Here is an 18,542-nt window from a genome sequence, read left to right as displayed (position 1 = left end):
CAGAGGCAACGTTGTATCAGGAGCAGGTCTCACCACTGGATACTATTCCTATGTGGACGCGCTAGCCACCGATTACTTGGTGCCAAAACCAACTACAGGTGAGCGTTATTTTTAAGGAGGTTAATGGATTGTTAATGTTCTCACCTGCAAGAATTTCTGTAGAACTTGGTGAGTAGACCGAGAATTTGCCAATAAGTAATTTGGGGCTCTCTGGCACCGTGATTGCCTGGGACACTGACCTCTGGAAGACCAAGACACGCAAAATTTATTCAGTCCTCTGTGTGAAAAGCTAGAAGAATACACAGTCACATCAATGCAACCTCATATTTGTGGATATCTCTGCAAATTTGAATATTCAGAAAACGCAGTTAATGTTCTAGTTTATGTTTCGATCCCTTGACCGGATCCAAGGATCGCTACCTCTGAGATTTTAAATTCACGGCAGATATAAAACCTTTCTACTCTTCATTTTTCGTCAGGAGGCAAATGCAGCCACGGCGGCGTCCTTGACGACACAGCAGGGGAAGCTCCCGTCGGAGGCATCAACAAAGACACGGCTTCGCCCTGTTTCTCCCCTCACTATTACCTCCACGACAAGGCTGCGGAATTAGCTGTTAAGGTCATATACGAACTTAGAATACATAATTTCTTCCTTTATTGTATTGCTTTTCTCTATTTTTCTTCCATGACTTTTTACCTCTACGATAAAACTGCTTAATTAACTATTAAGGTCAGATTTGAACTGTAATTTATTTTTTGTTGACTATACTTTTCTACTTTTCTTTTCTTCCATTCTGATTAAGGTCAGATAAACCTTATTTTAATTACCTTACATACTTTTACTACTTTCTTGCCTTTCACCTTCTTCACACTCTTGCAAGTGCAACTAAATTGACTCTTATGATCAGCACTGAATAATGTATGCCTTTTTTTGATGTGCCAAGTTTGGAATATATTCGTTTGGTAAAAATGACATTGAAAGTATTGTTTTTATTCAGTGTGTATCATATATCCTGCTTTATATCATGCCATAGTGCCTTCAAGTCCACGAAGCTTACTTGCAGTTTCCCTGATTTTATTTTAAAAGTCTAGGCTAGATAAGGCCAGTGAGTTACCAGGTTCGTTCTTTGAAAAAGTTGTCTATCAGTGTAAGTTATGACAGATTTATGACATGAAAAATGCAAGGCCATTAGACCCAGTGAGCACCCTTGGCATTAATGATTAAGAAAGGCAGTACGTTACCGTAACTTTACAGTAGTAGGATGGCACCGTCAGAACATCTCACGTGGTGCACTGTAGGCTTCGCCAACTCTCTAGCTTTTTTAACTTTTCCTCCATTTCGGCATTCTCTCATCAATCTCGGTGTCCAGCTACTCGGGCCTTTACTTCTTTATTCAGCAGTGGGTTTTCTCCCAGTTCCGTCTTTTAGGCCATTGTATTTCATCTTTATTATCTGGATCTCTTTGTCATGGAGCCCAACCACTCTAACTCTCTTTTCATTATCTTAATCAATCACTAAATGGCCAAAAAATACCCCATTGCTTGGCTTGACAGTCTGAATCTCATTAAATCAACTGTAACTTTACGAGGTGAATCATTACTAACAGACTGAGAAACTTCACTCACTCTTTTCCCATAATTCCAGTTGAATCATTACTAACAAACTGAGAAACATCACTCATCCGTTTCCCATAATTCCAGTTGAGTCATTAATAACAAACTGAGAAACATCACTCATCCGTTTCACATGATTCCAGGCAACCGACCATTACCTCAAAGTCATCCTGGATGCTGTTGACGTCGACCAGTACCGAAAATTATTCGACCTCTACCACGGGTCAGCTCTTTCCATCGTCATGGACACCACTGGTTCCATGGGTGATGAGATGAATGCTGTCAAGAAGCAAGTCCACCAGATAGTGGAAAGCGCCTCCGCCAGTCTCTACGTCTTGGTACCCTTTAATGATCCAGGTATGATTGATTTACATAAATGAAAAATATATATAAATATATATATATATATATATATATATATATATATATATATTACATACATACATAAAACAGGACCTCATTTAAACAAGATGGTATCTATTGAGATTTGTATTAAAAAGTTACAAGCTTTCAAGGGCTTTCTGTCTCTCATCATTAAATACCAGTATATATATATATATATATATATATATATATATATATATATATATATATATATATATATATATATATATGTATATATATATACACATATATATATACATATATATATATATATATACTACACATATACAATATATATATATATATATATATATATATATATATATATATATATATATATTGTATATGTGTAGTATATGTATATGTATGCATATACAGACATACAGATGGTTGAAAACCAAATATTCACACCTGGCAAGTGGGTCAAAAAAGAGTTTAGTAGTAAACTCGTTAGCGTTTGAGGTCAGTGCTCAGTTTATAAATCTTATTTATCTATACAGGCAGGCTCACTCATGTGTCCCTGTCCTTTCCTCAGCTGGAGACTGTAAATTATGAGTAATCTGGTAACTTATTCTTCTACAAGTGATAATTTTGCTTCTGCGTCACAGCGGTCGGGCCAGTTACGAAGACAGACGACGCAAAGGCATTCTTGGCTGCCGTGGATGCCCTGTATCCCCATGGAGGAGGAAGTGACTACAGTGAGATGTTCTGGAGTGGAGTACAGGTAAGAAACCTCAGCTCAGAAGAATAACTATCACAAGTAATGACATGGTAATACAGTCTCAAATCCATACTCGTTACCAGACTAAGCGTGAGTCTACTCTAATGTAGAATATGTTGAAAACAAAGTCAGTGACATGTTGAATACATGTCAGTGACATGTTGAATACAAGTCAGTGACATGTTGTATACAAGTCAGTGACATATTGAATACACGTCAGTGACATGTTGAATACAAGACAGTGACTTGTTGAATACAAGTCATTGACATGTTGAATACAAGTCAGTGGCATGCTGAATACCAGTCCGTGACATGTTGAATACAAGTCAGTAACTTACTAGGGGTTCTAACCAGTGCTTCATACGATTCTCCAGCATTTATCAAAGGTTCGTCTGCACTGACTGTCATTGACTTGTTATCAACTTTTTTTGTGATGTTTGCAATATGTTGCTGACGTGTGTTTATGACATGTTTTACTGTAGTGTGGATGAACCCTAATTGATATAACTTTACTTGCTTTCCTAAGTAATAGATAATTGATTTAAATTCTTTTCTTGTTAAAATTCCGCAGCTAGCCCTTACTAACACTCCAGAATACGGAACCATATTCTGTTTCACTGATGCCACCGGCAAGGACGGTGAATTAATGGACGGCGACATTGCCATGGCTCAAGAGAAGAATACGAAGGTGAGTTTGGGAAACTTCTTTTCGTAAGTATCCAACTGACAGAGTTAAATAAAATTATGAAACTAAACGATACAGACAGAAAATAACGACTTAGGTGGAAGATCAGTAAACTGCACAAATGATGACAGTTAACAGAACACAGACAAAATGTTCAACTTTAATCGTTTTTGTTAGATTAAGAAAGATCTCATACAGTCGAGAAGATCCTTAGAGAGATCATCTTCAGGGAACTCATATAAATAAAGATAATTAAGTCTGGTAACATTCTATTTTTGATGGACTATCAGCCCACATCGAATCACTTATATTAATGTTATGCTACCTGTATATTTTGACAAAACTAATCTATGTAGTGGTCCGTAAACCTAGAGAATCGTAATTTAGAAATACTTCTTGCTGTTGTTCGACATAAGCTGACAGATAAGAATATATTCTTATTTTTCTCTTTGAAAGTAGTAGCATTTAGCAAGGTCCTGATGACTTTCATATTGACTATCTTTTATTTCTAAACCACAGGTAACTGTGGTGTTCAGTATCAATAACAACGAGATGAGCAATAAAGTGACATCCGTTGAAGATTATCACACTCTGTGCGACTTAACAGGAGGCCTCTTCATTCCGATGGAGAAGTTCGATATTGAGGAGATTACCCCACTTCTCGATGACAGCGTTGAAAGCTCTGAGGTGGATATCAGAGGAACTGTTTTTATTGTTCATTTGAATATTTTTCTTTTTCTTATTTCCTTACTTGCCATGCATAACACATTTTTCAGATCTACAGTATTTTTAAGGTTACACAATGATTTGGATTACGTGGCTCGCTGGAAAGTTAATTGTGTTTGGGCTATTCTGAAATCAAGTTATGCCTTTGAAATATTTACAGTGCCGAAAATTATTTGAATAATGATCTTAAATTGCTTTTTACTGGAGATCTTATAACATCAAATTATTATCAGCTTGATCCAGTTAAAAAAATGCAAGGAAATATTAGTGTTCTTAGGTCTTCTCTCATATTAGTCCTGCCTGCAAAATGATACATATTTCTACGTAGAAATCGTTGTTAAAAAATCATGGTGGACTCAGTAAGGAACGTTTTGAGCGCCGATAACACTTCAATCGGGAAAGAATGGCTCATTTTGAGATGTGCAGGTTTTGAAAACACGGAATAGCCAAGGTTACATAGGTAGCGAGCAATTCACTCGTAAATTATTTTCTTTCTGTTAAGTTTTGGTATAGTTATAACCAGTGGCGTAGCTGGCATTCCATCAGTGGGGGGCTCTTAGGTGGGGCCAAGATATATTTTTTTTTTTTTGGGGGCAAAGAAAATAACACAAAACTAATTCTGTAATTAGTAAAATATACTATTCTCGAACATATGTATATCCATGTGAATGAAGGAAAATAATAGTATTAGTAATTAGTAAACCTTTATTTGAAATTATAGAGCTCAATTTTCAATTAATTTTCAACTCTTATTACATGCAAATGCATCACATACTGTAAGGGTTTAAGTTCAGCTACAAAGGGAATTTCAACTGGGGGGCCAGTTGGGCGGGGGGGTGGGCCCAAACATCTGACTGGGGGTTATAATGACGCCACTGTTTATAACGAATCTTACATTCATTTCAGTCGTCAATGTTTGGTTAACTCACCATCCTTTTTGTGCAATAATAACAGACCACAGTGGGAATCTAGAATGCTAGTCACACAGTACTTAAGGTCAATTCAAGTTGTATACTAGGGTTGCCAATTACTTCTGGGGATACTCAAAAGCAAGGTGTGTAACCAAATATTATTTTGATTTGTGGCTTTCTAGGTCAGGATAGGGAATGTTCAAGGGGCTGAAGCCCAACCGTTCAGGTAGGACAGTGTCAGGTTAGAGTGTCCTAGTTTAAGTTAACGAAATCAGGTGAGGCTGCATCCATGCCTTTACTAGTTTCTCCCCAACTCAGCAGTCCCAGTTTCTCATGACTGATGTACTTTTTTAATTATTGTAATTCTCTTGTCATGTCTATTAAATTCTTACCATTTTGTAACGATGATGAAGTACATCTTTATACAGAGTTATTGTTAGACTTTGTGTCTTGTAATAGTTTAATCATGAATTTTCGATGGATATGAATGTCAAATTCATCAGTATCACTAAGCAGTGACTGTATGCAAAATTATATTGTACGTTCTAACTCGATCATGAGTTTGAAAATAATCTTTAACCTCCAAACCTTATATAGCACAATGTCAGGTACAGACCCATAACCTTAGGATTTTCAAGAGCTTTCGAATTAGATTTTGGTTGCTTAGTGGGATACCCTGCCATCTCCACTATTACCAAAGATTCACAACAAAGAAAGGTAAATGCGGTGAAATCCAGTCAGGGATTAATATTTCAGGAAACTTCTTACAATCACCACTTGCCTTTAAACATAAAATTTCAAGAGTTATAGGAGACAAATCCCGTAACCTCCTGGGACATTCTACCACCAGGTCGACATCAACATCATGAAGGAGATTTCCTCTGCCAAAAGGATCAACATCCCCATTGATGATTCCATCTTCGATTTCAAGATCCAAGTTGTGGGTCAACCCTCCTCCTGCCTCCTGCGAGATCGTTCTGGTATGTGACACAACGAACACACCTGTTTACGATGTTTGAATGAGGCATTTGGAATATGTAGCTTTTTTAATTTTTCACAAAGGACTTCTTTATTTCCTGTACAGTACTTTAGTCCTTTTTATCTTGAACACGGAGAAAAAATTTTTTTGTTTTTTGGTAAACGTCGCGGGGGCAATTTTCGTTTACTTTTATATTACTTTTTAGAGTATTTTCTGACATTCAGTATACAAAGATTTTCACCTCTTCTTGGAAATTACAAGTCTTTCTTTAGCATTATTTCACTTATTTTAAGTTTCCTTTCAAAGTTATTATATAGTCCTTTGAATATTTCGAGTCTATTCTTTTACCTCGGGAGTATGGGATGTTGTAATACAGAGGTTTTTAGCTTAAACATTGATATTAATTATAAAATATCTGCTTTGAACAATTAGATCAAGTAAGGTGATCAGAGAGTTTCAACTCCATTTCCTAATTTGCTTTTAATTAATCAGGTACTTATTATACCAGACTTGCTTTACGTGTATGTATGAGTGTATGCATGCATATAAACATGCAGCAGCTTTTCTACTATGTACAATTAACTCTTGAAATAGGAAATAACTACTCTTGAAGTGGGTAGACCGCGATTATCGCTCCCTCCTTCCTGAATCTCTCTCTCTCTCTCTCTCTCTCTCTCTCTCTCTCTCTCTATAGAAGAGAGTATATATATATATATATATATATATATATATATATATATATATATATATATATAATTCCTAAATACCTTTTCAAAAGGCAAAGAATACAACATCATGGACGAGGCAGCAATGAGAGCGGAACCGAACGTGGAAGTCATATCGTATTCCAGCACGATCCGCGCGCTGCGCTGGAACAGCCCAGTGGCCGGCGCATGGAACCTGGACCTGGAACCACAAACTGGAACTCTGAGCGTTGACATTCAGGGCAATTCGACCCTCAGCTGGCTAGGAGGATTCGCCCTTCTGGATCCTTCGCCCCCTCATCCTCATTATATGGATGTTGAGGGACGTCCTCTTATGGGTAAGTAGGATTGTAGACCCATGTTAGGTAGCTTGTAGTGTTCTCATTAAACCGGATCTTATAAGGCTTATATTTTTGTTTATAAAAATTCAGTTTTTAATAACCGTGTTATGATTTTTGGTTATTGGCTGTATTTAGTTCCTGGAAGACTGTTTAATTATTTCTGCTTGGTTTCTTTTCATAAATGGAAATTGGCTATGAAAAACAAAATAATATGAATTATTCTCTATGAGCTACTGAAACACTTGGACATAAATATAAAAGACATACCATTTCCAATATAAGCAAGTCCAAGTTTTCGTTTGCATTATGCGAAGAAAAAGAAAAGACAACAGTTCTTTTGTAGATCCAGAATTATACGAGTATATGCATCCAAAAGACCGCACTTACGCTTACTCAGGGAACGAAAAATTAAACCATTATGCTTACTCGGGGGAAGAAAGAGCAAAAGATTACGCTTACTCAAGGGACTAAAGTTTAAAGCATCACGCTCACTCGGGGGGATGAAAGATAATACTTGCGAGAGATATTATTTTCGTTCAGGGAAATAATATTCGTTTCCCTCGTTTAAAAAATATTGTTCTTGCCTGGTGACAATAACACATGGCCCCAAGGGAAGAATTACAACACCGAAGGGAGGTTAGTTATGCCTCTTTGGATGAAAAATGCTTGCGAAAAAATGGTTGTTTTCTTTGAGGGGCAAGAGTTCTTGCAAAACAAAACGTTCATTTGGCCAGGGGTTGAAAAAGGTTTCAAGATTTAAAATTATGAAATAATTTTTGGGTCGAATTTGCTTTTAACTGAAAGATATACCGACCAGTATTTAAATGCATCCAGTGTATTCATATTTTAGATTCTTATTTTTATTTTTATTAAAAGTAGTAATAATTCACATTTGAGCGTATTGTGTATACAAATCATCAAATGACACTTATTCAGTGGTTAACCACCCCACCTACTATTAATATTCTGAAGCAACTTTACCTACGATATTACTTTGTGCATTTTAAGGCCTATATTATATATAGCACTTCTTTCGCCAGCGCAAAATCTTCTGGTCTCTTTTCCTATTTTTGCTTGATTTTCATCTGTGCTTTCTTATATTATCAGTCCTGTTCCTTGAGCAGCAAAACTCAATTCCTATGAATACTTAAAAAATTCCATTATGTATAATTTTATGATTCACATTGTCTCTAATTCTGCCTTCAACCATAACATTTCTTCTAAATACTAAAATGAATGATATAAAGCTCTTTCTTTCACCTGCCACTCCCTCCTGCCTTGTTCTGTCTTTGTCTGTCATTAATTTTCTAGTACAAACTTTTGTCAATCAGTTTTAACTCCAACATTCATCGCACTATTTCCTTTTAATCCTTTACTTGTAAGTTGCTAACATTATCTATATCAATACTTCTTTCTTTCGGCAAAAAACTGTTTCCTGATTATGTAGACTAACCTAGAGAAATCTCAGCTCATTCCAAAACTGCTGTATCATGGAAACAGCATGGGCATGATACTTCCACTCTTCCATTAGTATATTACACCTACACAGAATGCTCATCAGCAGTGTGTTGTTACACTTTCCCACCCATACACACTGCACCATTTGCAACCACTCGACCATTTCTAAAGGTGTTTCCTCACTACAGTAAAGCATGTCATAAACGCGTGTTGCCAACTTATGTCACAAACATCACAAAGTCTGAATACAAAACAACAACTTATTGGTAGCTCTAGCCAGTGCTTCATACGGATATTCATATACTAACGTTTTTTTTTTTTTTTGCCTACTTACTGTCATCAACTTGTTTCCTACTTCTTTGTGATATATATGCGATAAGTTGCCAACATGTGTTTGTGACATGATTTACTGTACATGTAGTGTGGAAGCACCCTTAGATATTAAGGCAATCCTATTCTGACGCCCTTTTCAAACCACCTGACCAGCACTTTTAGGCAGCCACTTTCCATCTGTCACAAACCTGTCAAATTATGGATGCTTTTCCCAACCAGTACCTCTCTATTCTTTCCTTTTGTCAAAACCATCTTGACTTGGTGATCCCTTTTATCAACAATTTTGAGAAAACAAATAGTTTTTCAGTTGTCACACCACAGCAGTTAAGAATCATGTGGTAAAGTTATTGTTGCCTTTGAAAAAGGAAAATGACTGATATTATTCTTAAAAGAGCTGTTATCAGCAAATGAGGAAGAGAGTATTCAATATTTTTTATAGGTTCCACTCTGCTAGATTTGTTCGTTCATTTCCTTCATTTCTTACAGACACTATTTACTACATCGACGTTAACCTGGTTGGCTACATTGAAAGCAAAGTGAGAGACATAGATCGCATTGACTATGTTAATATTGTAAGTAAAAGATTTTTGTTGTCAGTATTGTCAAATTTTTTATAATTTTATATGGCTCACTGAGGAGTAATCATCTTTATTGTTTTTCTCAGGTTGGCATTTTATTACCTTTCGTGTTTTTCAAACAGATGTTTTTATAGCATATCAGATTAATCTATTATTGGGTTTCTCTTTTTATTTTTTTCCGTTTCAGAAGCTCTGCATTGAAAACCAGTATTATTTCAGTACAAAAAACTGATAAATTACAGTTCCAGCTTTTATATTTGTGTATTTTGAATAGTTCTTTGCATTTTTTTGGCCTTTATTTTAGAGCAAAATCAATTAACTTTGACCATCTCCAACAGCAAGGTGACGTCTTAAGAACGATCGACTATTCGGGTGAGATCGATGACGAATTCTACGTCAGAAGCGAACCTCTCCCTGAGGAACCTTTCTACGTCCTGCTGCACGGACACGTCAGCTCAGGTACTGCGTAGCTGATGCCACTTATATGTGGAGAAATACTTTCGCATGCACCAGCATATACAGAGTTAATGAATGAGGATAGTTTATTTCGAGACTGACTACGATTAACAAACTGGGAGGTAAATGAAAGGGAAATTTGGAGGGTTGAATCATCAGCAAAGGTAGCAGATATTCACACTTAATTTTTACTGATTTCTTTTCGACAAACGACTTTCCACAGGCAATGCATTCTGCCGCTTGATGTCTGTGTTGATAACTCCTGTGCAAGCCAGTGTGGAGGTGGCATCGACGACCAAGGAACTGTCAGCCAGGCCAGGTGACAAGGCCACAGGGAAATTCATCGTCACGAACTACGGCTTAGAATCGGACTTCACAATCACCGCCACCGATGACAAACACTTCATTACTTCTGTGACGCCTAGGTGGGTAATCAGAGCTTCAGTTTTAAATATTTGTTATAGAACTGATTGCTCAGAGCAACCGGTACATCAGAGTGCGTCGCAACAAAAGAACTCTCAAATTATGAAATTTCTTTCACTGTAAACAGACTACATAAATGCGCATGAAATGCAAAGATTAACAGTACAAGGAACCTAACGAAGTTACTGAAACGAGTGAGAAAGAGGAAGAGGAAAGTCTAATCCAGGAGAACTGCAACGACAGCCTAGTCACTTCCAGAAACACTAAGATAAAAAAGTAAGGGAAAACGGCAGTATAGGGATGGATCCTGTTGCAAAATCAAGGTGTCATGGTTTGGTAGCCCACAAAGTGAGGTGGAAGGCGGAGGTATGTCTAGCATTAAGCAGCCAGCTGAGAGGAGGGTGTAAACATGCGCTGGTTAAGATTAAGCAAGCATTATGGCCCCAACTAACCGGGACCAAGTAATGAACGAAAAGTTTTGTTACATGAACTGCTACATAGAATACACATACTACATGTGAATGTGACTGGACATATTTCTTGATGACCGAAAATAACAGGCTACTTTAGATTCGTAGATCCAGAGTTATTCTTGCCTCAAAGCCCATGCCGTTTGAAAAAGTTCATTCTTAGGACTAATATTGAACTGATTTTAAAGAACTTTCTGTAAAAATCAGTCATTTTCGAATTGCACGGCTCGGTCACTGTTCACCAGAAAGACTAGATTTGGTTGCGTCATGCACAGAGTCAGGACATAGCGGAATCAAAGGCCAAATTTGGAATCCAACGATTAAAGTGTTCTAGGAAGCGTGACAGAGTGCATCCAAAATTAAAGCGAATAACGCAGTATGGAGACAAGAGGCTATTGCGTAAATAATGAAATTGCAGTGACCCTTTCTTGTGTTTTCTCAAAAGACATTCTCCATTCTTGGGGTACGTCCACACAGCAATACTCCCCATAAGCGCGCATCGACAACTTATCGCACTTGCATCACAAATAGGTTGAATACAAGCCAACGACTTATTAGTAGAACTAGCAAGTGCTTCATATGATTGCCCAGCACTGTCCAAAGATTCATTTTCTACTCCCGGTCGTTGACTTGTTTTCAACATGTTGGTGAGATTTAGGCTATAAGTTACCGAAGTGTGTCTATGATGTGTTCTTAAGAGATACCGCTCTAAAAGATGTGCAAATACAGTGTCAGTTATTTAGTATCTTTTCCGCAGCGTACACATCACGCAGAATTCCTCTTCATACGTTACTGTCGGCTTTTCGGTGCCATCGTCAGCTACCCCTGGCACTGTCAGCACTGTGACCGTGACAGCAGCGTCAGTCAAGCAGACACAGTCAGTGAACAGCGCAGTCACGCAGTTTGTAGTTCTACCACTTGTAAGTATTACCCAGCTGCTAAGGCTGATATCAGTATTGCTCACTTTCAGCCACTGAAAAAACTGTACAGTATTGCGCTGTAGTAAGCTTTAAATTACCACTTGCAAAATAAAAAGAAAGGGAAATATGTAAGATAGCAAAATCCATATAGTTGATAGGCAAATAAGAAATAATGTGCTATAATGTATGGATTTTTAAAATGTGTCAGGGCTTGCGAATTGACCTGCCTTTATGATTTTTATACGCATAATATGGAAAATTCATAAATACCTTTATTTTTGGAGTCATTCTTTCTATGTATGTCACAAAGATGAAGGAAGTGTAATGAGCTTTCCATTTTCTTAATAAGAAAACATTTTTATTTAAGCATTATGAACTATAATACACCAAGGAAAATTGGAGTAGAGAATGAAGTGGTCACCGCTCAGTATAGCATAAAACTAGAAAATATTACAAATAAGGCTATTTTTTACTATCCATATATATACTGTATATATATATATATATATATATATATATATATATATATATATATACATATATATATACATATATACATATATATATATATATATATATATATATATATATATATATATATATATATATATATATATAAATTATCTGTAGGAAAGAGGATCACGACAAACCGACCTGTGTGGTAAACGATTCCCCGTCTTGCGAAGGCTTTGAATACGTAGGTATTTGCCATACCAAAAACTGGACAGCTTCTGCCACTCTACAGGACAGTGGCTCAGGTGAGCTTGAATTTGATGTTATTCGTATTTGTGTTAAGTCGACCTTTAATGTGAAAGATCTCACTCATGAATCCATTGGTATGATCCATACGTCAAGTTACCACCTTTCTCAGTACGGCAATGTTGCTTATTTTTGCACTACCTATATTCATTTTTCTCTGTTATTTTCAAGCCTGTTATATTAACTCGATACTTCCCCTGACTGACATTATCAAGCTATATGTATTTAATATATATAGAGAGAGAGTATATATATATATGTTATATATATATATATATATATATATATATATATATATATATATATATATAATATATATATATATATATATATATATATATATATATATATATATATATATATATATATATATATATATATATACTTATGGATTACTCACCTACATTTAATTTGATTTCTTTCTTTATAATAATTGAAAACTGTAGTTTGTCTGTTTAATATGGTTAAACTATGCACAGAAATGGTACAAAAATTGTCTTATTATTATCATCAACCCACGACCAATCAAGTTCAGCCCACTAACCGACCCACCAATCGTAAACCACCCCCTTGCACATTGTCATTATTATTATTATTATTATTATTATTATTATTATTATTATTATTATTATTATTATTATTATAGTCGCTATTGTTTTATTAGTAATGACAAGTTATTTTGTAACCATGTAACCTTTTCACAAGTCGAAATATCAAAAGAAAATATTTTCACTCAACCCTCAGCAAATGCAAGAATATGCCCTTCACCAATAATAATCTCAATTCTGCCTATAACGCTAATAACACGTCCCCCCGCCCCAGCGTACAGAAGATCTATCCAGCCCGACGGATATTCATCTCGTCGACGACTTCACCTGGGTGGGTCGATTTGGATCCTATCACGCATAGTCCCTCGACGCCTCCACCTGCGTCCTTCAGGGCGGGACATAATCGGCGTCGACGTCGTCGGTAACGTCGGCAAATGCCAGATAGACATGGGCGTCCTGGGAGGTGAGTGGGAGATGAGTTCAGGAAGCCATTGGTGGAGATCGGATTTCTAAGGTAGAGTAATTTTTCAACTTTTATTTGGAATAAAAGTTGAAAATCTTGGTGCCTCCTTTTTTCGCGTTATCTCTTACATATTTCATCCACGGGACCATTTAGAAAACACTCACACAATAATAATATATATATTAGTATATATATATATATATATTATATATATATATATATATATATATATATATATATATATATATATATCATATATACTATATATATATATATATATATATATATATATATATAATATGCAAATTACAAATGTTTATTCTTTTTGTGGGCATCAGTATGCTCAGAAAAATGTCTGTTAATTGTTTGGCTTCTGAAATTAGAATAATAAAGGATTTATCGGTACAGATCTAAAAACGGAAAGGAATATTTTTCTTAAAATATTCATTGCCTTTCGTAGTATTTTCCCTTAAACCTTGTTAACCAGTGACATTAGAGAAATAAAAACTAATGTTTCTTGTGAACTCTAAAACACATTTGTGCCAGTAGTCTATGGCACAAAGATTCAAGGATTATAGTCCCAAGAGTGTAATGCTGTAATATAAAATAGGTCCGTTGCTCTAATTACCTAATACTTCTTTCTTTGTAGAACAAAGTCTAAGAGAGATGCAGTTTCCACTAGGCTGCTTTAACTACTGATGTACAGTTCATACACATGTAGTCTTAAAAGTCTAATTTCCTATCAGAGTATAAGATTAAAGTTCACTAAAAATAAATTATCTTCCTTTTCCAGAAAGCTATCAGTGCATTTACAGAGAACATTAATCGTCTGTGTTTTGCCTAGCAAGTTGCATGGCCAATGTATTTATGCAAAACTTAAATAATTTTTCTCATCCTAATAAATCTCTGGATCAGTGCTTTCCTACAAAAGATTAATTAACTAGAACATTAATCATTTTTTCTGACAGGTTGCAGTGTCAGTTCATTCCTACAAAGCATTAGTCTTCTTTCTTTCTTAACAAGAAAGAAAAACTCCAATCATCTTTCTTTTTCTATCAAGCTAGATGACAAATGAATGCATTCCAGTAAAACATTCATCTTCCTTTTTCTCTCCTGGATATAAAATCGATTTTCTTTTACCAGCAATTATGAGACTTGTGTATTCACTTTATCAACCTTTTCTGTTTTCTAACAAACTACAAAATCAGTACATCCATACAAGACAAGACATTAACCAACTTTCATTCACTCCCAAGCTTTATGGTCAATGAGTGACTACAGTACGTTAATCCTTTCTTTTTTTTTTTTAACAAGGCGTGATCTATGACTTCCAAGTCATTGAAGTTGGAATCACTTGGGCGTACTTGAGATGGAGCCTCACTCCCACCGCAATCGAGGTCCACAAATACACTCTGGTTGATAACGACGACTATACTTGGGAGTTCCCGTGCAAGACGGTGAGTGCTGCAGTGTGATTCTCCTGTTACGAAATCGCAAATATTTTTTAGCTAATTCTGCCCAGTTTCTAGCTAAGTGAAGACAAATTTTTGTTAATTTTATCTTGCTGTTTTATTTTCTGCAAAAGAAAACTGTGGAGATGGCTATTTGTCTGTCCGTCCGCACTTTTTCTGTCCGCCCTCAGATCTTAAAAACTACTGAAGCTAGAAGTCTATGAATTGGTATGTTGACCAACCACCCTCCAATCATCAAACATACCAAATTGCAGCCCTCTAGCCTCAGTAGTTTTTATTTTATTTAAGGTTAAAGTTTGTCACAATCGTGCGTCTGGGACCGCTGTAGGTGCCAACCAGATAGGCTATCACCGGGCCGTGGGTGAAAGTTTTATGGGGCGCGTCTGCGAGCTTCATGGGCCGTGGCCGAGAGTTTCATACAGCATTATACGCTTTAAAGAAAACTCGATTGCGCCGAAGAAACTTCGGAGCATTTTTTACTTGTTTGTCTTTCACTATTGGTTATTTCATTGCGTGTGGGTCTGCTATGCAGAGTAACGTCCTTATGTCCTAATACGATTCGGATGTGTCTCCATATTTGGAATAATGACAATAATAATAATGATAATTTTTCGCCTAATCTACCCCATAATGACCCCATCAGGAGATCTGCTACCGTAACGTGACGGACCTCGAGCCCTGTCTCCTGCAGAACTTCAAACTGTCTCCTGTCTTCACCGTTGACGGAAATGATATCAGGGGAGGAAACGCTTACACCTCAGCCACTACTTTGTCTCGAGGTAAGAAATTTTATATAAAATTTTGTTCTATATGGATTGGTACAGTCTTATTTCTAAGCAGATTGACAAGATATATGGTCTAAAGGTACGTTACATATTTAGTATAAGTTTCAAATGCTATTCCTGATAAAAAAAAAACTGGCATAAATATTTATACTGATGTAAGTCAATATCCATCGTTGCTGAATGGTAGTTTGCCAAAAGTTTTTACTAGTCTTCTTATACTTTACTTAAGGATAATTCATTGCTTTCTGTTGAACACTGGCTGAGGAAAAATGGCAGTTCGTTGCTTTGTGTTGCATACTTGCTCAAGAGAAATGGCAATTCATCGCTTTCTGTTGGAAACTGGCACAGGAGAAATGGCAGTTTATTGCTTTCTGTTGAATACTGTCTCAGGAAAAATTACAATTGATTTCTTTCCGTTGAATACTAGCTCAGGAGAAGTGGCGATTCATTGCTTTCTGTTGAATACTGGTTCAGGAAAAATGGCAATTCATTGCTTGCTGTTGAATACTGTATTGGAAAAAGTGACAATTCATTGCTTTCTGTTGAATACTGTCTTAGGAAAAAGGACAGTTCATTGCTTTCTGATAATTACTGGCTCAGGAAAAATGAATAACCTGCAAAGAAAATGTCTTAGATGGGGAGAATACATGTAGATTTTATTCTGAGTTGTTCTACAAAAGATCATTTTACTTGCATAACTGGCCTTCAAATAAACCTGAATAATAACAGACTTTTTCAGGTAATTTCATGGGCCAGTTCACTTACGCAACAATCTCCAAATTCGTTTTCAGAGCCTGGGTCCCCCGTGGGCGGCCGGGTTGCAGAAGTTACCGAAACTACTGTCACCATTGCGTGGACCCCTACGGATGCAAATTGCATCAGTTTATTCCAGGTAATTTAGTCTTAAAGCCCATATCTTACGAATAACATAAGAGAAAATAAATGCAAGATTTATTTTCTCTCATGCAGTAAATATATAACTGCGTAATATCAGTGTTATGCATCTATGTTTGTGTGTGTGTTTGTAAACATGAATATATATATATATATATATATATATATATATATATATATATATATATATATATTTATATATTATATATTATATATATATATACTTATGTTTGTAATATACACATATATATATATATATTATATATATATATATATATATATATATATATATATATATATATATATATATATACATATATATATATGAAAGCTTTATATGTATAAGAACAGATGAATGACTGAATTATTGCACACTAGAGAGACTTTGAGATAGTGGTTTTGATCAGAACAATAAAGAAGTCACATCCAATAGCCACCAAGATGACGTTATAATTCGTCAGTATATAGTTTGATACCTCTTCGTTATCCTGTAATAAATAGATATTACTGTAACGTTTTATGTAGATCTGTAAAAATGACTGCAAGCATTACGATGCCTTTACTAGTGTAGGTAAGTTATGGGGATCTGTAATAATGACTGCAAGCATTACAGTGCCTTTACTGTGACCTTGTCTATTATCTCTGACCTCTGACCTTGCATCCCGACAGGTGTGCCTAAAACCCGTCGGGTTTTTCGACCCCGTTCGGTGCAACACGACGGAGAAAACGTCTTTTAAATTTGAGAATGTAGAGGCCTGTGCCAAATATGAGGTTAAGATTACTCCTATTGACTTGGAGGGGGACCTCGGCAAAAAATCTTTGACCGTTGATATCCACACAAAGGAAGGATGTAAGCTTTGTTTTGGTCCTTTGTTCCAGGCTTAGTATATATGTATGTGTGTATATGTATATACGGTATGTATATATATATATATATATATATATATATATATATATATATATACATATATATATATATATATATGTGTGTGTATATAATATATATATATATATATATATATATATATATATATATATATATATATGTTTAATATATACATATATATATGTATTATTTAATTATAAATATATATATATATATATATATATATATATATATATATATATATATATATATATATATAGATATAATATATATATATATATATATTATATATTATATATATAATGTATATGTATATTATTTATATTTTAACAATTACATTTTTGGTTTCTAGAATAATCATAATGAACTTGACTAAATTTTAGCTTGATATGTATTATGTATATCCTCGCTTTAAAAGCTTACCAATAATTTCTTCAAAAACAAGACCCTTTAAGTATTAATTTGTAATAGCTCCATATAAACTACTTAAAATACTTCATGTTTAAAAACTATTCCTTCTCGGTTTACCACATTTCTTATAAATCTAAATGTAACCCATTAAATATCTATATACAAAAGCTGTGTTTCCAATACATATTTTGGTGTTTGTTGGGAAGCAGGTCACTGAACTGGTTTCTACTTTCAAACGACGACGAAATGTCCAGGTCATAAGGATCAATCTTGATACTTTTCTCACTTCAGTGCCCGGGAAGCCTGTCAACCTTCAGGTGAAAATGGAAACCTATGACTCGGCCATCCTGACTTGGTGGGACCCAATGGATCACGCCCTGTGTGTAGAGACGTAAGTCAGTCCGTGTTTGAGCTGATACTTCCTGTGTTTTTCTCTGAACCATCACAAGCACTCATTTACACAGACGTTTGATACTTCTCAATACATATACACTGTGGCAATTCACCAATGCTTTGCCTAGTTTTATTATTTTTCTTCCAGCGATCTATTTATAATCTCCATTTGTCTGTCGTGTTTATCTCACCTATCTATCTGTTCGTCTGTTGAGTATGTTTACATCA

At 35.4% G+C, this 18,542-nt stretch overlaps 1 protein-coding gene across 1 annotated transcript in view; it reads left to right on the top strand.

Annotated features, from left to right (window-relative positions):
* LOC136855297 (uncharacterized) overlaps positions 1 to 18,542 on the top strand; it is a 28,291-nt gene that overhangs the window by 5,928 nt on the left and 3,821 nt on the right. Inside the window, exons 5-23 of the mRNA XM_067132201.1 lie at positions 1 to 98; positions 480 to 619; positions 1,758 to 1,971; positions 2,607 to 2,722; positions 3,291 to 3,407; positions 3,924 to 4,091; positions 5,892 to 6,021; positions 6,799 to 7,062; positions 9,343 to 9,428; positions 9,773 to 9,893; positions 10,114 to 10,315; positions 11,541 to 11,704; positions 12,336 to 12,539; positions 13,285 to 13,473; positions 14,788 to 14,930; positions 15,589 to 15,724; positions 16,522 to 16,622; positions 17,294 to 17,474; positions 18,213 to 18,312. The exon at positions 1 to 98 is cut by the window's left edge and continues 8 nt beyond it. Of these exons, the coding sequence (XP_066988302.1) occupies positions 1 to 98; positions 480 to 619; positions 1,758 to 1,971; positions 2,607 to 2,722; positions 3,291 to 3,407; positions 3,924 to 4,091; positions 5,892 to 6,021; positions 6,799 to 7,062; positions 9,343 to 9,428; positions 9,773 to 9,893; positions 10,114 to 10,315; positions 11,541 to 11,704; positions 12,336 to 12,539; positions 13,285 to 13,473; positions 14,788 to 14,930; positions 15,589 to 15,724; positions 16,522 to 16,622; positions 17,294 to 17,474; positions 18,213 to 18,312 (2,874 nt within the window). The remainder of the gene's footprint in view (positions 99 to 479; positions 620 to 1,757; positions 1,972 to 2,606; positions 2,723 to 3,290; positions 3,408 to 3,923; positions 4,092 to 5,891; positions 6,022 to 6,798; positions 7,063 to 9,342; positions 9,429 to 9,772; positions 9,894 to 10,113; positions 10,316 to 11,540; positions 11,705 to 12,335; positions 12,540 to 13,284; positions 13,474 to 14,787; positions 14,931 to 15,588; positions 15,725 to 16,521; positions 16,623 to 17,293; positions 17,475 to 18,212; positions 18,313 to 18,542) is intronic.

Source organism: Macrobrachium rosenbergii, chromosome 31 (assembly GCF_040412425.1).
Source record: "Macrobrachium rosenbergii isolate ZJJX-2024 chromosome 31, ASM4041242v1, whole genome shotgun sequence".
Lineage (NCBI taxonomy): Eukaryota > Metazoa > Arthropoda > Malacostraca > Decapoda > Palaemonidae > Macrobrachium > Macrobrachium rosenbergii.
This window is presented reverse-complemented; position numbering and strand designations above follow the sequence as displayed.